At 40.9% G+C, this 25,736-nt stretch overlaps 1 protein-coding gene across 4 annotated transcripts in view; it reads right to left on the bottom strand.

The window, feature by feature from the left end:
* The window catches only part of MRTFA (myocardin related transcription factor A), a 78,947-nt gene that overhangs the window by 33,793 nt on the left and 19,418 nt on the right, over window positions 1-25,736 (bottom strand). The window contains exon 1 of one of the 4 annotated variants that reach the window (XM_082068278.1): window positions 14,801-15,023. The exons of 2 other annotated variants lie outside the window; for them this stretch is intronic. In XM_082068278.1, coding sequence (XP_081924404.1) covers window positions 14,801-14,927 — 127 coding nt within the window. In that variant the 5' untranslated portion in view covers window positions 14,928-15,023. Of the gene's footprint in view, window positions 1-14,800; window positions 15,024-25,736 lie in introns of those variants that run through there. One more of the 4 variants, XM_082068279.1, reaches the window with a different exon arrangement.

A 25,736-nucleotide genomic window follows, 5' to 3' on the forward strand; every position in this document is an offset into this window, starting at 1 on the left:
AGGGAGGAGGGCAAAAAGAATTACTTCAGTTCACTCCTGAATTCATTTTGGCTTAAATAAGTACTTGGAGTTCCCAACACCATTTTGTATATTTAGGAGATCACCTGTTTACGTGTGCAAGTGTGTGAATCCTATATATAGATTAACAGATGTCCCAAGAGCCAATCCAAGGCTATTGTACATGGAGCTCAGCCAAAGGTCTAGAATGACCAGAGAAATTCAAAGTTACTCAAAGACAGACTGGAGTGTCTTTCAGTCACAAACCAACAATCTTCTATTTCCTTTATTCCTGTACTTAACCTTTAAATTAGGAATAAATCAGGGCATATAAAGGAGAATATATACCTGCTGGCTAGAAAATAAGTTCCATACTGGTACCTTTCCGCCCATCTCTTTCAGTCAACTTGCGTCATAGTCTATGCAACATTTTGTGGATTTTGAATGCTTGTCTGATTTTCTCCACTCAGAATTAGGCATAAGTTATTCATTCCACATGTATGAAAAATTCTGAAATAAAGTTTTTATATCTCTAATGAGCTGTTCCAAGAATTAGCAAAGCATTCCAGAGAAATCTGGGAGCTTGTATTGAGGACTGTTGCCAGCAGTTTAAGAGGAGTAGAGTAGAATTGAGGAGGGGGCTGTACTAAGAGACAAATAACATTGCAATCAAGCTACTATCAACAGAGTTACACTGCTAGTGAAATACAGCCAGTCATGATTATTTTTTGTTCGTCTTACCACAGAGCTGCCTTAACTGGGAACCCACAGGCATATTCCAAGACCAGAGCTCACTCCTGCCTACTCATGGCTGGTGGCAGCTTGGAGCAGTATATGCTTAATATACAGAGGCTGCACCCATATGGACACTTTCAGGACACTTAAAACTCTAGTCATAGTACAGGGATGCATTAGCTAGAAGTAGTAGTAAGAACAAATATTTATGATGAGCTAAGTTGTTTTTTGCAGCTCGTCATCTAAATCTGCAACGGCGTGCCTGCCCTTACACATACATACCCCAAAGCCCTTCTATTTCTACACCACACTTTGGGTTTAATAGTGTGACTAGAACTACTATAGAAACTAGACTGCAGTCTCAGCATCTCAAGAGAGAAAAAAATTAATCTAATCTTAGAGACTGTGTGACATACTAGGACAGGTTTACAACAACAAATTAAAAAATATTCGGCATTTCCTGTTTTTTGAGAACTAGCAAAGAGAAGCACACAGCTCAGAACAGCAGCTTGTGGTGAGGCCTTGTGCATGTTACATTGAATACCGATTTCTGCCAAAGGGAGTCTGTGTTCACATTTCTACAAAACCCTTTCTTCTAAGGAATTCCAAGTGATACTCAAGGTCGCCCAACCAAGGTAACGATTAAGCACAACCATATGGTGCATTACAAGAGAGAGCAGGAGCAATAGTCCAGAATAGGAAGGGAGGAAGACTGCTATAGCCAAACAAAACCCTACAGAGGGGCTGAAGGAAGCAGAGCTCCTTGGAATTTGGGCTAGGATGCCAGTGCAAGAAGAGAGAGTACAAGACATAAATTGCATATTAACTAGATAGGCTGTATGCTCACAGACATGATTTGTCAGTTTTGTAAATTCAGTGAAAGCAGTTTGCCTGATAGAAAAATTCTTCCTTGCAACCTAATCAATAAGCCATGTGATTAGAAAGATAAACTACCAAAACCTAAGTGAAATTAGCCTAACTTCATTATCTAGGCTGAGGGAAGTGCAAGGGTAAGTAGAAGCAGTAAAAAGCAAACTGTGCACTTTAATGCTTACAGGGGTTCATGGCCATTTATTTGTGTGCTGTTCAGCACCTCTGCACACACCATTTGAAAGCCCTGTGCTACAGCATCCACTTAACTCGCAAGAAAGCATTAATACAGCATGAACTGGGATGGAAACCTGCCAGTTAGTTCATAAATGCCTCTACCATTTGGTAGTGACAAAGATTTTTTTAGGAGAATTTTTACTGGCGTAGCACTAAGTAGGTCTGACTGGGTTTACTTTGTGAGGGTCAAAGACCACAGCCTAAGGCAATGTTGCACTAGGCCACCATTTGCAGCCCACAAATATATTTTTCAATTTTTGAGTACAATCTGTTTAACACCATTCAACTAAACCAACAGCCTACATGCAACCAACTTAATTATAATATGCAGCCATAAAAGAAGACTTGGACATGGGATACTTGCTGAACAAAAATCAGCACAGCTGTTTGTGCAGCACTGGGGCCTCTAACTTAAATATCACAGTGCCATTAATTACTGCTTTGAAGGGTGAAGCCACCTTTCCACTTACCACTCAGCCAGCAGCAGCCATTCTAAATATATTGAGATGACTTTTTTTTCCTAGTTTCTGATTAAATAGTCACATTTGACCACCAGCCAGTGCCAAATTCAGCTTTGGAATATGCAGCACATCAGTTGTTGCTTCTTGTGGAGGTTAATAGCCTACATTTATGACTGAATTCAGTCCCTTGGAGATGTGTTAAGAAAACCTGTCCCTCACACCGAAAATTGTCTCTGAGCGTTCTTCAGCTGTGCCTGCTTACAAAACAAACGTTCAGTTGCATTAGCCCTTTCATGCTTCGATGGGAAGCCAGATTAGATGCTGGTTCATACACCAGCAGTAGCAGCATCTGCTAAACTCCAGTTGCAAAATGCTTCTGTACAGAAGCGGCAAAGGGTGGTTACTATTACCAAAATTTTTGTAGCATCCACAAGAAGCTATAAGAAAAAATCAGCTATAATACTTCCTGATCAATGAGTGAGTATACAATGGTCAAAATTAATTCTGAAAATAGCTCGAATTGCTGAGGTGGATGACAGCTTTTTTTTTCCATAGCTGAGTTGTTCTCGTGCTGTCAACAACACCCCCTACATCACACAGAATGTGCTAGAAGGGGGGTTACCAACAAAGAAAGGCCAACTTTTCGGGCCTTTTTTAAAGGCAATTTTCTGAGCCTAACAGCATTTTAATCCACTAACTGCTGATGGGGAATACACGCTGGCTTTGCATTTAAGCAGACTGTGCAGTTAACAGAGAAGCATTTAAGTGAAGCAGACTGTAAATGACACCCAAACTGCAGGGATTATATGACATTTTGCTATCCTGGGAAGGGGATGCCAAAAATTTGTGTCCCTCTGTGGGGTGAAGGAGAAGCAGCAGATATACCGTTGATCCTCAGAATGTGCAGGCATCCACTGCTGTTGGGAATAGCAGGCATATGATTCTATTCATCTCAATGCATTTTAAAGAATAGCTTGGAGCAAGCCTAGGCAAAGGGACAGTTCAGCAGAAGTTTCTTTCTTTACTATTTCAGACCATCTCACATTCTGTTACCCCTTTTCTCTACTGCAGCGACAACGGCTGCTATTAAAATGCAGGCAGTTCCCTCATCTCTTCCTTAGCAACCACAGTACTGATAAAATAGAGTTTGGGAGGGTAAATAATAGAAAGAGAATTTGTTTTGGTCTCTTAAACTGTTACAAGAACTTTTCACACTAGAGGCAAAAGCCACTTATTTATATTCATGCTGTGGTCTTGTCTTTGTGAGAAGCAGGGTTGGGATCATGCTCCCTACACCCAAAGAGGAGGCCTGTGAAGGAGATCCAGAACAGTAAACAAAACCAGGGCCAGGAGTGGGTCCCTACTGCAGGTCATATGAATGATGAAAGTGGATTTCTTAGCAGCTCTGCAGAAATCAGAATGTTCTGCCGCAATACGCTTAGATGGGCAGGTGTCTCAAATCAGTTTGGGAAAAACTGATAAACTCCTTACCCAGTTGTGCTTGTCCACCAGAGATGATTGTAGGCACAAAGCCAAACAGGGTTAATCAAGAAATCCATACAACTGCATCAAAGGCAGATCTAGTATAGAGGACTTGAAACTTTTTGATGACCACTTTTTCTTTCTTATCGTCTTAGTAAGCTTTTGAGAGCATTACAAATTTGCACAAGTGAGCACAGGAGTACAATTCTGCCTGATGTAGACCTAAAACCTCTCTCAAGAGATTCTTAAAAAACAGAGCAGAACCTTCACCTCCAAAGCATCAACTTTCAAAATAGTACAGTAGATGTGCTAGTAATAATCCAAGGATGTAATGTGGGTCATATAACACTAGGGTTTTTTTTCCATCCAGCACTTCTAAAAGCCTTCAGACTCTCAAATGCCCAGAAGCTTTTAAAAGCAACTGAAAACTACAGAGAAAGGAGTGACTGGTCATTTAAGAACTCAAAAAGAGGAGGAAGAGAGAAAATGAACTGATACCCTCAGGACAAGAAGGGCTTGTTTCCTGATAAAATCACACTCTTCAAAGCTTCTACAGCTCAAAATGTTCTTGGGTCATATAAAACCATTGACATGACATGCAGCTTACACATGCCTGCTGACATATTAGATGCACTGTCTATATGACCATGTTCCAAAGACTAGTTTGGGCAACTAGAAACAAAAATCAGGTACAGGCCAAAAGTCCCTTTTTATTGGAAGGATGCTGTTGTAAATATGAAATAGGAGTAATTTTTTTAAGTGTTTTCAAAGGATGATGAAATACTTGCATGTATTATCTTTTAATGAGTCAATGTTATGAGGCATTAAATAGCTCTCTTAGTGGAGACAGACAAATACAGATTCTTTGATATGGTTAATTTAGCAGAATCAAATATCCCAACCTACAGAAGAAACTGGTCCCCAAAGAATTTGGAATCAGAAGCAAATGCACAATCAAAAGCAAAAGAATTTCTTTTCATTCTACATGTTACCACAAAAGTAGCTGGCTCACACTGTGAGCACAGAACAAGGTACATCAGCAGGTCATTTTTGAGGCTTCGTATCATATTTGATACAATGTGAAAACCGAAGTAGTGTTAATTAAAAACTGTATTTAGAAGATAAAGCCACTGTTTACAGCAATTTTAGTTTTGTTAGGACATAGCATTACAAAACAAACAAAAGCAGCAGCATGGTTCAGGTATCACAACATAATGTGATCTAACCTCCAGACGAGACAAAATAGTTACTCCTATCAGTGGTTCTCAAAGGCTCAGGTCAGTATTGCCATTCTGGGGAGGAAAATGTGCAGATGCAAAAGGAAGAACCAGTTCATAGTCTTAGAAGTTTACAATCTCAGTTCTCAATATTGCACACAAATGAATGCGTTTATTTTGTGGGTGCTACTCATGTATATGACTCTAAATATATGCAAACTTTATTATTACTACAAAAGTTATGCTGAATTTTGCAGGGTTCTTTTAATGTTTATTTAAAATAAAGACTAGATGTGACTGTGCATTCTACTGCATTTGCATTTTCATTCTTCATGATTTAACTCCTATTTGCATTAAATATGTAACATTTAGGGGGTTTTCATTTAAATCATTGCTACTTTTAATGCAATGCCAACTTTTTCTCCTTTAATACTAAAAATTTAAAATCAGATAAATGCATTACTATTAGTAGATGAGTCTTTTTATTGAACGCATAGAAGCCCACTCTTATCATAAAATCTTGGTACACTTAATAGTCCATTTCAGCACTCACTGAAACTATTAAAATTGAATAGGACTTTAAGAAAATAACCTGAAATACATGTAACCTGGTACATTTAGTAAGATATGCAACATGTTAAAATGTGCAACAAGCTCGTCAACAGGAAAAGTTGGTTTGCTTTCTGTGCAGGGTACAGATTCTTATAAAATCATTTCTTCCCAGTAATACTGGTTAGGTGAAAACTACGCATGTGAATAACTAGGCACATATCCATATCTACAGAATCTGGCTACCATGCATGATTCAACAAGATGACCCTGTAACAAAATACCTAGGCGGAAAGGTCTACCTAAAATTGACACACCAGTATCGTAAGACAGTATCTGTAATCAGTGCTTGTTGATGCCATCTACACATCCATTGTTGCTATCTATAGCTGGAAGAGAAGCCTTGAGGGGGGGAAAAACAGAGAGAATTTCCCAACTCCCCGTGTAAGCTTGAGTCACAGCCTATACTAATTTATGTTTCCATGAAACAATGAACAAGGAGGAACTAACGTTGCCCTTAACCACCTTGCAAAGAAGACCCTAGAAATAAACACTCCAAGATAATTTAATATGACGTGGCAGATAGGGACAAATGAAGGAAAAAGAGATATATCCTGACAATCAAATCTACAGCTGTCTTTTAATGTGACAGTACAAAAGACAAGCTACAGAAGGGAAAAACAAGTCTGAATCCTTTCAGGGTTTTTTTTGTTTGTTTGGTTGGTTTTGGTTTTGTTTTGTTTTTTATTGGAAAGGTACAGCTATCTCTGTCTATAAGAAGAAAGAGCTTCAACCTTTTTACACACCCATAAAGCACACGATTGATTACACATGTTTATAATACTAAAATTGATGAGGAAATCCTTCCATGCCTCTTTCAGCAAAAAGAGACATCGTCTAATACTTTTCCTTCATAGCTCACCTCCCATACTGCAATTTCTGCTACAGCACAGTGCTCCAGTGTACTAACAGCCTCTCATATCAAGGCCAGAAACTTCCTCAAACATTTCTCAGACTGTGGTGTTGGCCCAGTGATTCAGCCTTCCTTCTGCCACAGGGCACCCTCTACAGATAGAGGTTAAAACGCTCCCTTCACAGGAATCATCTAATGGTCAAGATACCATGGAACTATGGCAACAGCTGGGACACCATGACATATGAGCTGTGTTTTGGGGTTTTCCACTTAAATGTGGAATAATTCTGTATTTCCAAGACTCTTTCAGATTCTTAACCACCTAAATCTGTTTGTTTTACTGAAACCAAATGCAAATGAGAGCAAATGTGTTTTTTCCACAAGTGGTAGAAAAAAGGACTTAGAAGTATGCGAATTTAAATACAAAACCAGCAGTTCCTTAGAAGAAGTAATTAACCGGTTATATAGGGAACTTGGAAAGCTGGCCCTTATAATTTTAAATTAGCTAGCTTCAGCATCTCCCAGCTTCAGTTGGTTGATTGTGCTGACAGTTACTTCATGAGACGTGGAACAAAAGTGGTTTTGCCCAACATGCATATTGTACGCAAAATAAAGACCCTATTTGGCTAGCATTCCTGCCACCAGCTTTTGTCCAAGCCTCAGTATCCTCTCCTAGCAAGAACTTCAAGTGGATGCTACAGGAATTACCATGGGAACAAACTTTTGTAGCAGGGCCTGTTGTGATAGAACAAGGGGCAATGGTTTTAAACTAAAAGATGATAGATTTTAGGGTAGCTATAAGGAACCAACTCTTTACGATGAGGGTGGAGAAACACTGGCACAAGTTGCCCAGAAAGGTGGTATTTGCCCCATTCCTGGAGACATTCAAGGCCAGGCTGGACGGGGCTCTGAGCAACCTGATCTAGTTGAAGATGTCCCTGCTCATTGCAGGGTGGTTGGACTAGATGACCTCTCAAGGTCCCTTCCAACCCAACTGTTCTATGATTCTTGATATTTCTTTAATTCATGGTAGTGAGAAGCACCTTTGCTCTTTTCTCGAAGACTGCAAAGAACATATGCCACAATCATGGCATCTGAGGTTCAAATAAAAATCCCAGCCTTTGTAGTGCAACAGACTGTTGCCTGCTTTCCAGTTTAAGTATGAATTTTACTTGTAAAACAGTTATAAGATTCAGCTACAGCTATCATATCCTTCTGTCTCACAGCGGGTCAGTATGGAAGCCAATCCCTAGAATTTGCATTACACATAAAAAAGCACCTGAAATTCCCTTAAACCCTTTGAACTGTGATCAGATAGCACCTATGTACTACTTTTTACTTCCTTTCTTTTTGGATATTTACTTTCTTTCAAAACTCTAGACTACAGATCTCCAGCACCAACTTTCTTGGGGGTTTTGCATGGGGGAAGATCCACGGCATTAAAAACTAATCCAGCTATATGGCTTAGTGTGGTTTTTAAGTGCTATCATAGCTATAAATATCTAAATAATATAATTCTGTGTAACAGGTCAATCAGCAAACTAAAAAAACCCGTCAGTCCAGAATGGCCTGCGTGACCACTGACTTCAGAGTGGTGAGCAAATTCTGCAGATGCTTAAAATGTCACTGCTGGCTCAGTCCTACTGAAGGGCACTAGAGGAGACTGCCAACAGCAGCAGGTCCTCCCACACTCATTGCACACAGCGGAAGATTCTCTCCAACTGCTAATAGAAGTGGGCTTTCACTAATGTACCGGACAAAAGCAAGGGAAGGGCAGACACGTTTCCTTTCTGTTGCTCCCTCCAGCTAAGAGGCAGGGGAGATACCTATGCGGTGACAGCATTTGCAACTGCTGTAGTTGGACTCACAGTCACGTGTCAGTCTTCAAGACACAATCCTCATTCTAAACTGCCTGCAGTCAATGTGACTGCTATTATTAGCAGGAGTAAAACAGACTCTCAGCGAGGCACAAAGGTGCTACTAGTTTAGCATCTACTTCTAAAACGTTGTCTTCCACTTCTGAAAAGCGAAAATTTCACATCGGAGCACAGAAAAAGGAGTGAGCTGCAAGCAGGCTTAGGAGGACTTCTATATATAATACAGAAAGAAGCATGACACTTTAGGAAAGTGAAAGTGAAAAAAAGAGTATCACAAAGAGCATTCATCAAAATAAGAAAGAAGACCCACAACTGTATGCAGGGACAGGTTACATGCTGCTTGTAATACTGTCCAAATTACGCAAAGGGAGCTTGCACATCTTGGCTTCCAGCACTGCTGGGATATTTGCAGACATGAGTAACCAAAGAACATAGCTACCGCCACATTCCATTTCTACAAAAAAACACAGCTATAGCCTCCATGTGTTTAACACTAGAGAAACAAGTAGCAACACAAAGCTGGGGAAACTCCTTGCAGAGAGTTGAAAGTAGATCTCTTCCTTCTGTCACCCAGAGGGCATCACTCAGATCCCTCCCCAACAATGCAGCTGGGCAACACAATGTGTGTGCCCTGACAAGTGTTCCAGTGAGGAAGGTTACCAAAAATGTGACACCTGGTAGGATGCAGCAGAGGTGTTAAATAAAATACCCTCAGAATGGTGACAGGCCATCAGGCTCCATTCTGTGCTTCCTTCAGCTCCATGAGCTGCCATCGGGGATGAAGACCACAGGGTGAGGTCTTTATAAGCATGGCTGCAACAGATGGGCCCTGTCCCTACCAGGGCGCTTCTATTGAAAACTTTCAAATAGCTATTTTTTTTACGAAATATTTTCTTTACTTCTGAACAGTTGTATTAAAAGGAGGTTGTCCAGAAAGCCTGGATTTCACCAATTTTCACTGTCAATTATAGAAAGAATCCATGTCTCAAATCAATATATCCTCTTATTTATTGACCTTCTTTCACATTTCTTGTTAGTTTCCTCAGGCTTAATCTAATTTTAGGTGGCAGAACTGCAGACTGGAAAGTTCAAATCTTTGTTTTCTTGGAAGCGTGTTTATTATATTAAATACACAATAAACTCTGACAGTAGGTCGCCTGCACAGTTCTTTTACTCATCTCACTGAACACTGGGAAAAATCCTGAAGACACCGATGAGCAAAAAATATTTTATTGCAATGTACTTCAGCTACCATAGGTCTGCTCTTAGTTCGGAGAGACATCGGGTTAGTAAATTTTATATACTGCCAAGGAAAAACATTGTATCTACTTTCATTGGCCCAGGTAAGAGAGCGCAAATAATGAGTTCTGCTCCACATTAATGCCATTCAGTAGATTATGCATCCAGTTACAGGCCTCCTGCAAGAAAAAGGAACACTATTTGCCCCATAGGCTCACTGCATGTTCTTGTTTGATAAACCCCAGCTATGTCAGGGGCCATATCCCATTTTCTACCATAGGCTGCAAAGGTTCTTGCCAAGAAATGTGCTGCTTTAACATTTTGGATTGAAATTTATTGATGCAGCAGGTGACAAGATCAGTAATTCAATGCTCAGAAAAGACTAGAGAGATGGGAGTTGGGGCACGAAAGGAAAGATCTAAGCAGGCACTTATTTTTGGTATAGATATTCGTTAAGATGTTGATCAATGACTTGCAGGTGTGACAGAATGCTGAAAAATCTGAGGTGACTAGTGACAGACCTTACAGATTATTGAAGTACTGAGATAAGATTTACACAGGCAGCCTGACGTGGATCCAACGACACGAGCAGAAACCACAACTGTCACTGACCCTTATCTTCTTCGGGCACGAGAGTCACGGTGACATCTGGCTGGCAAGGACTCTGAACAAGCGTGTTAAACGCACAAGTTGTTTCTGGATGCAAAACAGGTGATGTGAACTTAAGTATTGGAGTTCTATTTTCAAAAAAGCATCTGCTTTTCAACAGCTCCTGAGAAGACTAAGCATCAGTCCTTTGCTGTTTAAAAGTATAAATACAGCTATTTTCTTAATAAAATAAACAACAGATAATTATCAAATAATGAGTAATTCCAGAGCCGCACAAGTTTTTTCAAGCTTTATTGACATGTTTCCCAGTTTCTAGGATTACCAATGCCCCAGCACCACTGCTGTTGAACATGAAGCTCAGTTTAACTGTGAAGAAAATTCAGTTGACAGGGCAGGAAAGTACTTACTGCAAATTTTACTCAATATCATTACTAGTTCAAAGCATTGTCTGCATAAATACTACTGACAGCTGCATTCACCACACCACACCCAGTTTCTATTTTTCTTGTTTTCTGCATGTGTTGATGAGTCCATACATCTCCTTGCTCTTGCAGGTCTGAGACTACAACTCTTTCCTCTTAGTATTACTTTGTGCTAAAGAAAGTAGTATAGTAGCTGGTTTTTGACAAATTAAGTAGATCACAGTGTGGTAAACAAGCTAGTCTCTGTTCCTCTCCTCCTCCTCCCATTCCCAGCATGAAAATAGCCAGGGCTAAAGCAACAGCTGGGGATCATTACACTGACAGGAATAGTTCAGTAAACTCCAAGAGGGGAAAAACATGTCATATCCAAAAAAACCAAAAACTTATTAGGGCAACAGGACCGAAAAAAAAAATGTGAATTCAGCTCCAGGGACAATGCTATGACTGTCCTTCCACTGATAACAACTGACTTATAAAAACCCTGGTAATTCAGTGTTAACCCTTTCCTAAGCTGCCCACTCATGTTACAGAGTTAACAAATACCCTGAAACACCTCAAAATCTTCCCGGTCAAATGAAGCACACTGTGAATTAAGCAAAAATAAACGTAAATTGACCTCTTACCACCAACTCTGAGCCACCTCGCATTGATATATCATTATACCTCCATTGCGGCTCTTAACTTTTAAGCATAATCACAGCCACTGTGCTACACATTTGCCAAGAGTGGTTGCAGCACAAGGTTTTGGGGAGTCAAACTACATATGTTTGGTGCACCTCTGGATTTGCCCTAAGAAACGCCAGTAGGTCAGCTCCCAATAGTTCAACACATTTTCTAAGGTCTTCTGTCTCAGAGCACTATTTGCATAAATAATTCTGAATTGTGGGATGTATCTGAATAATTCAGAGATGTGCCTGCTACATTTTGTGACTGGTTTCTGACCTTCCTTACCCATGTATTTGCATGAAGCATCACTTTCACATCTACCACAGCATCTTCAGGTCCACTTTGAACTAAGAGGACACAGATCAGTCTTTACAGGAAATTGACACCCTGCATTCCCGTGAGATGCCTCAGAGGCAGGGGCTGTCCCCCTGCTGGGGATCTCTTGGTGGTGAGAGCTTCCCCGTCCACATGCGCAGGTTCTTCTGCCCTCTACCAGGTGAGGTACAGCCACCTGCCAGCTCTAACTTGAGGTGCCCAGAAGCATTATGACAATAAGGTCTAGGTCACTTGTGAAGGAAGCCATATGTTAAAAAGCACTTGCATGACTCCTGATCTCTTCAAAGTACTGAACAGATATTAATAGTTTAATCAAAGGCTAAGCTAACTCAAATTACCTCACATTTGCTGTGGACCAAGAATGTGCACACAGTTACTGCAGATCAGATGGCATGCAGGAACTTGTTCGTGTGTCTGGGCCCTGAGACACAAATCTTGGAAAAAGACAGGTGAGTTTCACTGTCAGCCCCCAAGTCACATTGAACATTTTTGAAGGGAAGACTTGCCAAAAGAAGTGTTTAGTTTAACAGCAATGAATGAAAGGCAATGCACAGAGGTAGAGAAGTTGGAATTTACTTTTGGAAGTACTTAATTCTAAGCTAGACTGACATGAATGCTAATGAATTTTTAGTAGCTTTCTGAAATTTTCTAACACTTGTGATTCATATATTTCATGAGTGGCTACCAAACTGTTGTGTTAACTGGTCTAGGAACCGCAAACTGGGCTGTGGTATTAGAAAACTAAATCATTCCAAGGCATTCTTGAATAGAAAAGATGTTTATGGATTCCTGAATTCTAGGAATTTTACAAATAACTGCCACAATACATACTTTGAAAAATACAAGCATATATTCTTTGACTTCCCCACATCAAATCCATTTCTGTGTGGAAAGAATCAACAGTTCCCAAACTTCTATGTCAAGTAAATTAAAATTAAAATTAAAAAACAAAAACAAAAACAGATTTAGGAGACCACCTGTTTTCCGGAGGCAAGGAAACTAGATGAAGTCTATTCCAGATAGCCACTTCTCATGAGATTCATTAAGAGCACAGGTACAAGCATTGTCAGCGTAACAGACACCCCTTATTTGCCTGGCTTCATAAAGAGGAGAAAGCAGACTTGCACCCATTCACCTCTGTGTAGTAAAGAGTGAGGATGAGAATGCATGAATTTTCTGTCCTAGGTGATAACAGAACTATGCTGTCCCATTTTTAGGGAGACCAAAACTAAGGTAAAACAGTCATCATAGTTTCAGCTCAATAATTCTGTCCTTCCAGAGCTTCCATAAGGGTTTACACGTTGAGTGCATCTGCTTCTCTACTGCCTGTCAGATTTAGCTCTGCAAAACCCAGTGAATGCTACAGCATAAATACAACAGGCATCCTGAAACTGCAGGAGACTTGAATGGAGCAGCAGCAAAGCTAAATGATTGTTCTTTTCTGACAGGAAAGAATCTGGCAGCATCTATTTTTCTTCCCTACCCTTCCTGTTAAGTAGCTGGGAGAAAGTAGCTTTCCTCACCACATACGATACCAGAGTATCACAAATTAGACCTCAGGTAGGCTGATTATATTGCTGCACTTCGCAGACTCAACACAGCTTTTTCAATAACAAGAATTATACAAGAATTCAATGACCTTAATTTGCTTTAACTTGAGACAGCTACAAACATTTTTATACTGATTAAAGTACTACAGAGTGCATTTGCTTCGTTCTACATGTTATCCCACCATAGAGCCTGTGATATTTAGTGACTGGATGAAAGATGTATCCTGGCACATCCAAATGCAGAGTGCTCACCTCCATGAAAATCAATGCCTTCCAAATACAAGACAGCTGCAAGTTCTGCCCTTTTTTTTTTTTTGGTTTGGTTTTTTTCCTCTGAAGACTGATGTACTGCAGTTCTCTGCCTCCAGAGCAGACAAAGTCATCTGGGAATACTGCCTATACTAATGTATTTATGACTACTAAACTTGAATTTGAGGACTGTGACTTCAGTTTTCTTATCCTTTTCCAATGAAAACAAGCACAAAAATAGTAATATTTTAAAAATCTAATAACAAGCTAACTCTTGATGTCTGTTAAAGAGGCTTGGTAGGGAAAGTGACAATGGGGGTAGAAACTTAACAGTTTTGTTTGGCAGCTTCAGCAGGCCTAGAGCTGCATATGAGAGAAAAATCTTCTAAATGCAACTGCTAAAATTGTCTTCACACACTGGCCATCTTTCCATAACAAACATGGCCTTATTCTATCTGGCTTTTTGTCCTCATCTACCAACATTGACTTTGTTTTTCTGTCCAAAATGTCACTGAAAGTAATTTTCCGCTCCTTTCAGATCACATTACTTGCTCTTAAAATCAGTCATCACCTTATTTCTGAGGCCACTGTGCTCAAGGTCTTTGTTCACTCCTGCAAGTTACTATTAAAATTCCACCGGTAGCTACACAGATCCAGTATTTCTGATAAAATGTAAATTTTCTTATGTTTGCCATTGGTATTTTTTTAATGTTCTACCATTCTTCCCTGTAATAGTTTCCTGGTTCCTGTTTGTTCCTCACTGTCTGTTTTCATCTTCTCAATCTTTTTCAATCCCTCTAGATCAGATTCTGCCCTTGTAAATATCACTCCCTGAAATATGACCTCAATCTACATCTTTCAGAATTGTCAAACTCCTATAAAAATCACATATATTTGCATGAGAATATAATTATCTAAAACAATCACATTTAGATGTATACACCCCACCCCTTCCACACTCTCCAAACACCACCACATTAAAACTTAAAGTGTGGTAACTCTTATCTCCTTAAAGTCAGAGTTGCCACTCCAGAACAAACCTTTAAAGCTTTAATAAAACAGCCTTAAAACATTGCTTACAAGAGCCCTGCAGACATAGAGGAAGAAATTTTAACTCTGAAATTAAAACTTCCAAATGCAAGAGAAACTGTTCCAAGGTCCAGGCACTGCAAGTCACTACACACAGAGCTTCAGCCTCGTCCTGTGACATGCTTATGAGCGCCCTCAGGGACAACAGGTCAGAGGAGTCAGTGGGAAACCCAAAATCTGGACTATTGCCCAGAAAAGAAAAAGCAGGCAGATTCAATACACAAGACAACAACAACAAAAAAAAAGACACCACACAAACCACTGATACAGTGCCTACAACAAAGAAAGCAGAGCCTGCTAACCTTCTCGTAAGCTGTGGTATGAATCCTGATATGTGCTTGAACAGCTCTTCCCTTGCTTTGACACAGTCTCTGCAAGTGGCACAATCCCAACATAGGCAGGCTGGAGTGTCTTGGCTTTATCCAACATATTAGAGGAAATCCCTGGACCTGGAGGCAAATTCTGTAACACAGGAGGCGTCCCAGGCTAGTGGAAGGGGTGCTTAATCCTCACAGGAGACCCAACCGCAATCCCTCTCTACCAGGTTTCGGTCACTGCACCAAGCGGGAGAGTGGCAAAAAAAAAAAAAAAATCAGTTTACTGCTAGATTCCAAGGCTGTGCTCGCATAGGAACAGAGAGATACTTGAGGAACGCGCAAATCCTGACAGCCAACATCTAAAGATTAAAATCAGCAACGCTCTTGGCAAAACTTTTCTCCCTACTGTCTCAAAGCTCAGACAGAAACTTCACTGGTTCAGCAAGCGGCTATAAGCATTCAGGATCCCAGTATGCAGAGCGGTGCTTATCAACAGATGCGTGGACTTCTTCGTGGGGCCACTTGCAGTGACAGCCAACCTCATTCACCCAAAATAGTGAACAGTTGGTTTCTCTACTCACACTACAGACACCTGCCAGACAGGCAATATCATGTGACTGAGCACAACCCTCTCTCTGCCGCACCTCCCGACTGTAAGCCTGCCCTGCACACAGCTATACCACCACCAGCGCTGAGCGCAGGAGCCACACTGCCCTGTTTTCCTTCCTGTTTAAACTGTTAGAAATGTAATTTTAGTTGTGGAGAAAGCTAAACTGATAACCCAGGAAACATTTACTCTGAGACCACATATAAGTACGAGCAGCCTACATTTGTACAAGCACACATTCTCGCCTCTTCTTCCCTTAAATCCTTACTCCCAGCCCTAGTAAAAACAGCCACCTGAAGATAATCAGCCACCCCAAATCAATAACCCTCTACTGCAAACACTAAAACTTCAGAATCTGTCCTTGTATGGAGGCAGTCATCTCACCTGGCGCTTATTTAATGTGCATCATGAACAGATGCCATATGATTGACACACTTTGGTTATACATACTACCCAGAAAGATACTAGAATTGGAAGTGGACAGGGAAAAGCACAACCTGTCCAAGCAACAGCCAGGGGGTTCTCTCACCAGTACAGCTTGTGGCCTTGTTAGTTTTTAATTTTGCTAAAGCATGCATCATAGAAGCTGCAATGAAGTCTGCGGGAAGCAGGGGGGGAGGCACAGAAATAGAGTTGTCCAATGAATACACATACCTGAAAAACAGTATTCTGGTATCTTTCCAGAAAAAAAAAAAAATAATAATAATAATCAGTGTCATCCTACAAGCTTGGAGCAAAAATAGCCACATGGACATTACAAAAATAAGAAGGTGAATACTTTAAACACTATTGGAACAGTCTTCATTTCATATTGTGTCCCCCCCACTCCCAAGCAAGACAAAAATTTCTTGTCTCTAAATAGGTTTGAGAGGCATCAAAAATGTTTATAAAGCAAGGCTGCAATAACAACCACAGGTGGGGGAAAAGCCTCTAGTAACAACACTTATCTAAAAAAAAAGTGGTGTTCAACCAAATTTAAAAAGCATTACTTTAACTCTGCCATAAGCTGCATTAAAGAAACAAAACATATTAATGATGCTAGATGGCATCAGTGACATTTCTGAGTACCTTCAACATTACTCTTCTTACTTCGAAATGTTGAAACTTTCATCAGAAAAGAATCTCAACTCTGAAGTTCCAATGGGTAAAAAAATACCTTTGGTGATAATATAAAGCTCTGTAACCTCACTATTCCTAAATTACCAATGTATAGTCAACACAAACTCTCACCTTAAATTTATGATTTGTAAAAGTCACATAAAGGTTCAGTTTCACAATGAACTTTGGCCAATAAGGTCAAATTACTGCATAAATAGATGAGCCCGCTTTTGCGTGAGCATTCGCAGCTGTGACGCTGCAGGGAGCTGCCTGAGGAAGCTGATCTGTCAGAGCACAGGAGAGCTAAAGCCAGCGTGAAGGAGGGGAGGAAGAAACACACTGTCCAGATCTCCCCTTCCAACAGCAACACACGGCTGCACATTGAATCAGGCCTCTGTGCAGACAGGTCCCATAATTACTGTAATAGCTGAAGAACAACTACTCTGTGCCAGCCTGAGTCCTGCTTCTTCTGGCAAGCAATACACCATCTGGATGGTGGAAATGACAAGATTCAGCTACAGAGGTCAAAGACGGCTCTTATTTTGCCAAACTGGGCCTCTGAGCCAGCAGCTCACTACTGTGGAAGGCCTGGGAAGTGTGAGCCAGTTGCTCCATCCAGCTGACTCACCAATACCCAGGTACTGCCAAAACAGCCCCAAGATGTTGCCTGAGTTCTGAGGAAGTACACTTAAAGACCTGAAAGAAGAGAGGCACCAAACTGCTAACAGTATGTGAAATATATTGGGCTTTTTGGCTGTCTAATGATATAACTAAGCCTCTGCTGCTATAATTCACAAATTCAACTTGATGAAGATTTGATCTTCTCAATGTATGATTGCAGACCTGCAGATATATGTAGACATACCTTTCTTCCTTTATAGAAAATAGCTTGGAAAGAAAAACTCACTGGCTGAATGAAACACAAATAAATCTTTTCTTTGCTGAGTGAGATATTTTAAAATTTTGTCCAACAGCCTCAGATATTTCCTACAGCATTAATTAGTGTTCTGAAAGGAGAAGCAATTATCTAAAATAGAAAAGGATGGTCCAGAACAGTACAAAAAGGGCTTGGATAATGCCCTACATGCTGTAAGAAGGCAAACTCTGAGGGGCCCAGGATGGAGATCTTCAACACATGAGAAAGCACTCATGGGGTACCTCCTTGAAAAATATGGATCCTGATAGATGAGTAAAGACCAAAATCAACGTATATTGCATGAAACACTGACACTACTGCCAGATGTTCATAAGCATCAAAAAGTTAATCAAAAGTTTAATTTGTTTTATTGGAATCTGATGTACCGATAACAGATCTGAAAGTCTGCTTAATGATCACATGGACAGAAATGTCAATACACTATAACAACAAGTAAGACCTCATGAGTAACCTTGAGAGTTACTTTGGGAATCCACAGGGTAGAAGGGGAGGTCCATTTCACAGCAGACATAGGATTTCCAACAACAATTTCAGTTGCTTAACCACTCCAGAAAAGTAGCATCAGCCCACACCAGTCCATGTTCTATGTTCAGTGTCTTGCACAATCATTAACCTGGAATTGGCAGCAGTGCTGTTGGCAGAGAGATCACCTTTATCAATGGGACCCTAAGTATTTGCCACAGATTTCTGGTTTGGAAAACACTGGGCCCAATTTTCATAATCTGTCCATGAGACATCTATTGAGCCTTACATCCTTTGACTTTCAAGTGTGAAATGAGATACAGACTGTGGGAATGTGTTCTTCCTCAAGATGCTGCATTACGATTTATACTCGCATACAGAAATAAAAAGTAACATCAGGTGCACATATGGCTTGCACGGATAGAGCTGCTAGTTCTGAGGCCTGGTGGGCACAGAACGCAATACTGGTATTTGAATGTCAGTTATCATTACTTACTATTTTGAACTAATTAAGTAATTTTCTCTTCTTTTCTTTTTCTATCCTCAAAAGCCATGACACCATAAAAGCAGCAGCTTTTTCAAACTCCTGTTCTGTGCTAGAATAGAAACATGGAAGACTGAACCATACTCAAGTTAAGTTCTAACCCTTCTGTGGACATTTGACCTTTAAATTCCAGGAGCACACAAAATTTTGCCTGTGCAAAGTTGGCATCAAAACTGCAAGGTGCTACAGCTTAAAGCTCACTGCCACCAAAAAGATCACTCTCAGTTCAGCTTCTCCTAGCCATTCACTCTCTTAGCCTCCTTAAAACCAGCTCTGACATTCATCTCGTATCTTAATGACCTGATTGAACCTACTAAACAGCATTACCAACAGGTGGGATGAGCACACCATTCTTGACATAGGCTAGACTTCGGATCAACTTAGCTGTAATACAAAACTGCACCATTGGTTATATCCCCAAAATTAATGTATTCTTTAAATTCAAATTAACGAGCAGATAGAAAGTGTGCTTACAAGCCCCCACACTAACTTGAAAGGTGCATTTTTTCCTATTCGCCTCCAGTCCTCCCTGCAGAGGGTTCTCTGTCATCCTTCCCCCAGTACTAATATTCTTGGAGGACACAGTGCCTGCAAGGATGTGCGTGCACACAATTTAGTGATGAAATCTAAACAATATACTGCTAAAAACTGTCAAACAGCTGCAATATATGCTCACTCAGGCAATATGAGAAAGATCTCAGTCAAGGTCTAAGACAGATGAACCCATATAAAGAAGTATGAGCTCACTATATTTGAAGATGTCTTTGATTTTCTAGCAAGCAGACAAAAGCTGGAAAAGTAACAGAATGCTGCACCTACACTACTGTAAAGCTTTGATGTCTTAGGACTCTATTCATTTTATACTTCAGAATAAATACACACTTCACACTGACACTTGTGCCACTTACTTTTTCTTAGCTAAGGATCACATTTATGTAATGTGAGTTTGCTTTGGATATTCCCAGGATCCTGCCTCCCACCAACAGTGACCTTCAGGAAGCAGCAGAACCAGCAAGCTGGAAACACTGTACATTCTTGCTTCCCCAGATCTCAGGAAGAGCCTGAAGTTTACATACTCTGATCTTCTCAACTAGCTGGTGACAGCTAGTGCTGCCAGTCAGCATTCAGAAAACTTCTAGACATGACAGGTAGCCAAAGGTAAAGCACCATGCAGATGTAAAAACAGGCAACAGCAGCAGGCATGCCTGGGAACCTGAACCTTTGCCGCAGCTTTTGAGCTGCTCTTCAGTCCCCCAACCCACTCGGGGATATACCACCACCCCTACTTTTGGCAAGTTGGCTGTCATTGAGCTGTAAATACTGCGAGTTGAGAGAATAAAAATAGCTGCTGCATAGGCTGGAAAACCTATCAGGTGATGTCAAGGCGTGTTTTGAGCCATGCCCTCCCTCCCCTCCCCCCGCCCCGCCACTTCCTTTCCTATGTCACTTTCTCATTACCTCACTGTCTCTAATTCTGAAAGTGCTTCTCTCTGCATCTTTCAGCTGCCAAAGTGAACTTTACACAGCAGCTAGAGCCAAATCAACCCCCAGCACATATATAAACTCTGCCACCCACCCCATTCCTTGGGATTCTGCCAGGATGTCAGTTTGCCTTTCCCTGAAAACACACACATGAAATCCACGATCCCTATCTGCAAAACACAAGAGTGAGAAAAATCAGTTCAGCAAAGAGAATCAGTTCAGCCAAAGGAATGCAGCGTTGATCTGCATTTGATTAATTCTGTAGATAAGCAGCTTCCAACCAGCAAGGCAAGTCAACATTGTAAGAGAGGTGTGGAGAGACAGCAGCAGTGATGCCCCATCCCTCTCTCCCTAACACCAAGTTGCTCAGCCCTGCCTTTCTCCCAGGCTCTGCAGACCTGAGCAGGAAGAAGAGGCAGAAGAAGGAAGCCAAAACATTTGCTCTTCCCACCTCTCCCCTCCCCAAACTCATTTCGACAGTGTTGCTGACCAAAGGTCATCTGCAAAGAGACTGTGGTGATATTGCTACAGGGGCAAAAAGGAGGAAAGGAGAGAAAGGGAAGCAGAGATGTTAGTTCAGTTATGATCCATGCCTCTCTTCCTCCCTCCAGGACCTGTTGTACTGAAGGAGCTGGGGGTGATAAAGAGAAATAAACAGTCCAGGAATCTACCCTACTGTAGATCCTGACCAAAAAAAAAAAGCATTATGCAGCACATGCTCCTAAGATTACTACATGGGAGTTTTGCACCCACTCAGAATGTGTCATTTACACGGCCAAAGAAAGCAATGCAACTTTAAAAGACAAGTTGGTTAAATTAAGGTTTGGGCTGGTTTGGGTTTGTTTTGGTTTTTGTTTTGGGGCTTTTTTTGTGTGTGTTTTGATTTTGAGTTGGGATTTTCTTTTGAAAACCACTGGCAACAGTTCTATCAATGCTCTCCTCTGGAAGGCTGCACACACACTCCTTGTCTACAAAATGGTGTTGTTTATGTAGAGATTTCTGCCCAGGAGAAGATATGCAACTAATAGGTACATTTCTCTGGCTAATGCAGCAGAAGGACTCTGTCCAAAACAGAAAACTTCACAATAGAGGGCAGGAGGAAAGCAGAGGAATTAAGAGAAAGCAGTTTTATAGCTAGTTCCCAAACAACTGCAGTCCACTGTGCATATAAGCCCAACAAAAACAAGCAAGTAAATGAAAAACACTTCCAAACATATTTTATTTGTTATTGTTAGCATTTTGGTTGATTAATTCTGGTTAGATGCAAACATTGTTGCATACCTCTTTATAGTTCAAAGTTACTAGCCCCTCTTCAAGTTACCACCCCTGCTGAGCCCCCAGAACTGGTTGCATGAAGGCTTTCACTCTGTTCCAGTGCAAAATTAGAAAGATTAGCTCAAATTACCTTTGCTAAGCCAACGAGCTGCACAGTGAGAGCTCACACATCAATTACGGCTTCTCAAATGTGGGGTGGGTATCTCCAGTGGAGGGGCTTAACTTAGAGCTGCTCCAGCCGGAACTGCAAAGGAATTCCCATCTTGCTCTAAAAAATTACTTAAGACCAAAGCTAGTAAGAGTAATAGTTCCCTGCTCTTACCTAAGAGCAATGGTTTACCTGTTATAAAAAGAGGCAAAGGTTTCAAGCCAGAGACAGTCACCCAAGATTCAACAAAGTTAAAGTTGTTCTTATAAGCCTTTCCACCTACAGTTGGGTCTGCTAATTTGCCCACATGCACCCCAAATAAATGTAACCTCTCCAGGGCCAGGTAGATGTGCTCACACATATGCACATGTACATTTCCCCACTACCACCACTGCACATAGACAAGGAATATCCAGAGGTTGCAGGAAGACTGACATGTAAGTATATACTGTGCCTAGTGAAGACCACTGAGCACGAGAGACCAGACTTTTCAAGGCATTTCCTCTTACAGATATTCCAGGCTTTAATTTAAACCACTATGAAGAAGGGAAAACAGAAAACCCCGAAACATTTGGGTTTGCTCTCAAGAGCAGAAAAAAAAGAGGAAGTTCTGGCTGCCAGACCAAGGGGGATACTGAGCAGGACAGAATGGGAAAGGAGGCAATTTGAATTTGTCTTAAAACAGCAATTTCTTTTTAGGAGAGAATAACTGGGAAAGGACAGGAGAAATATACCCTTCCCCTCATGTTAAGGCATGTTTAAGAGTTTGAGGAGTTATGTCACTAATTCCTGTGGTTGTTGAGCAAACGATATCCTGCACTTCATCCTCCCACATCCTTTCAGCATCTGGCAATAAAAGGGTTTTTCTCCATCAAACCCTCCTGCTGCACAAAGGGGCTACCTGCAAACACTTGGAAAATGCAATCTATTTTTAAGCTACCTAAGCAAGAGAGGAAACAGCCAGGCTGCAGTCAATATTCATGCACTGCTTGTGAAAGTATTAGCAAACTCTTCATTTGCTTTGCAGCTTACACCGGCAGAATAGCTATTAGGTAAACCCTCACTATGTAATTGTGGCCTTTGCCGAGAAAGCTACTGTTCCTTCTCCAAACACATCAGGTACACGGGCAATGACAACATTGTTGAGGCTCAATGTAACAATTCTGCTTGGTTAATCTGATACAGAATTGTAATCCCAGAACATAGATTTTTATTAAAATGTCTTTTTACCCTTTGTGGTTGCAGAAGATTGCTTCCCAAGTTGAAACGGCTATCCACTAACTGAGGTATAACTCTAAAAAGATCATTAAGCATCCTATTCATTTCATATGTTAGTAGCCAATGTTAATAATTTTAGATGTGGGGGGGTTTTTTGACTGTTAACTTCTCCAAAAATTATTCAAGTGCTTTGTCACAGTCAGGTAGTAGTAGAGGCTTAGATGAGGTAAAGTAGGAGGGGAAGTTTTACAATAACTGCTAAGCCAATTCAGTGGTTAGCTGCCACTGAAAGTGGTGGTCCCCTTTTCCATTGTCATGGATGGTCATCTCGCCCCACAGTAAAATATAGCTATTGTCAGGATTTTTTGAGACAGGAAAGAATTCTGTCTTTAGAATGTAAAATTTAGTTCTTGCATTGCCAAATATGTATAGACCACCTCCAATGTCAAGTGTTCAAACTCCTCCCTTACTGCCAAAACTCTCACCTATACCCTGGATAGATGCCAGTCTCAAGCTTTCATGGTGCATTCAACAACTGAATTTATGTTTCCAATATGAACATGTATAACATGTTCAAGTTTTAATCTTTAGCTACAGCATAAAATAAATCTGAGACAAAGTCAAGGCCCGCAACCATTTAATTTCATGGAATGGACTGCAATGACCCTGGGAAGGGCTTCCAGGATCAAGTATGGACTCATCCCCACTCCAGATGTGCAGACATTTCAGACCTTAAGTGCAACCTAAAGCATGAATCTCAAGAGAGATACAGAGTGAGATAGGGATAGTTTTTACCTGCATGCTACTAAATTATTCAGCTTTTGATTAGCAGGAAAAATATCCTGCTTATGCTATAGTGGAAGGAGTTCTTTAACGCCTTCATGGCAGTCACTTGCCTATCACTTCAGGAAAAGGCAGTTTTGATGATACTACCATTCCTTCTCCAAAGACTACATTTTTAAAGTAAATTGTATTCTCCATAAACAAAATCAAAGGTTTATTTTTTCTTGATGCTGTTCAAGGGTATAACAGAAGACAGACTCTTGGTATTAAATGTACAACTTCTCCCAGTTCATACATTATTCGTACCTCTCCCCAGTGATTTGCTCACAACAATCACAGGTACCAGACCAAAACATAATATTTTCCCCCAGCAATGTGAATTGATCTAAAATATTAATGTAGTTCATGAGAAATCCCATTTCCCAAGCATTTGAAAAGAACCATTGGGAGTTGGAAAAGAAAGCTTACCAAAACCCAGGCTCAAGCAAGAAACAGTAACTTTGCAAAGACAGAGCCATAAACACAAGAGCTCCATTCAGCGAAAACCAGTGTGAGCTACTTTGCTTTTACTGCTTGGTACCTCAGTATAAGTTCCCAAGTACAGGGAATTGCCACAAAATGCAACACTGAGCTTCATATCCTAAACTTAGTCTGCACATATCCATGTTCCAAACCTCTGCACCAAAGACCTTTCTGCATATGTGAGACCGCATGATACTACAAAAAGTTTAAGGTAGAAAAGATTTTAGAGAGGTAGGGAAAGTACAATAAAATACTGCACGTGGTTTGATCTGACCTATGTGGTTATCCAAAAGACAACAGGGAAACAAAGACACAGGCTTTGTTTGCAAGGATCATTATTACGTTTAAAACAAATTTTATCTCATATCCAAGAGTTCTGCTAATCCCGGCCACAAAAGCAAAGAGAAAAGGCAAGTAAGAGGGAGAGTGTATCCTTTTCTGTTGCCTCAGCAAAACCTGCCAAATCTTATGAGTTCTAATCCCCAACTGGCTTCAAAACATTGAAAGGCATGTAGCCTAAGTGCTTACAACTATAAAGATAATTGTGCTTGGAACATAACATTCTGACTCAGCCCTCAGCTCTCTGTTCTGCTTCCCTCCTCCTAAATCTGTGAGCTCACCTGTGGAGGAGTCTCTTCAGTCACTATTTTTCATTAGCTGTTTGGCACCCCTGTAAGATCTTTGTTTGTCGCTTTAGTATGAGTTACCAGAACTCATCAGTCAGAACTTCACATTAATCAACTCTAGACAAGTCAATTCTAAGAAAAACCCTTCAGTTTGATAAACTGGGCTAAAACAAGTAGAGATACTTACATGTAACAGGGAGCCTGTGTGTCAGAATTGGAATTAGAAATCCTAGCATCCTTCCTTGGCTCCTGAATCTACATTATGAATCCAGACACAAGAGAGGGACAAATAAAGTGAGAACACATAAAACCAAACAGGTTGATGATCAAATTGACTAGACAAACATGCAAATGAAAAATGTATGGTTTTATATGCCTCCCAGTTCTTATGATCTGACAGGACTTGAATGCTTGCTCTCAATATGTCTAACAGCTGGCTTAACATAAGTCACTTACAAACAAACTCTTTAGAACAAAAACAATTTTAACAGTATAGACATTGCCATATGCTTGCTTTTGGCAACTATGCTGTAGTAAGTTCAGAATTTACTATAAACTCACAATTCTCTCCCATCAGAAAATATTCTTGCCTGAGCAAAACAGCTATTTGGCAAAACCGTCTTTAGGTTTGAGCTGTAATGTGTAGACAGGTAAGGTAGAAAAGGGGAGAGCAGTGGATAGCATTTACCCTGACCTGGTGAGGCTTTTGACACTGTCTAGTGTAAGATACTCACAGAGAAACTGATGGGAAGTATGGGCTGGATGAGGGGACAGTGAGGCAGACTGAAAAGTGTCTGAATGGCTGGGCCCAGAGGATGCACCAGCACATATTGGGGGCTGAGTGGCTGGAAAGCAGCTTGGCCAAAAAGGGCCTGGGGATCATGGTGGACACCAAGCTGAATGTGAGCCAGCAAAGTGCCCTTGGGACAAGGAAGGCTAATGGTATCCTTGGCTGCATGAGGAGGAATGTCCCCAGCAGATCAAGGGAGATGATCTTTCCCCTCTACTCAGCAATAGTGAGACCACACCAAGAGTGCTGTGTCCGTTCTGGGCTCCCCAGTACAAGAGAGACATGGGCATACTGGAGAGAGTCCAGGGAAGGGTCCTGCAGATAACAAAGGGACTGGAGCGTCTCTCCAACGAGGGAAGGCTGAGAGAGCTGGAACTCTTGACTCTGGAGAGGCCTCGGGGGATTTTATCAATGTGTGTAAATGCCTGA

The sequence above is a fragment of the Streptopelia decaocto genome (genome assembly GCF_964273445.1).
Source record: "Streptopelia decaocto genome assembly, chromosome: 1".
Lineage (NCBI taxonomy): Eukaryota > Metazoa > Chordata > Aves > Columbiformes > Columbidae > Streptopelia > Streptopelia decaocto.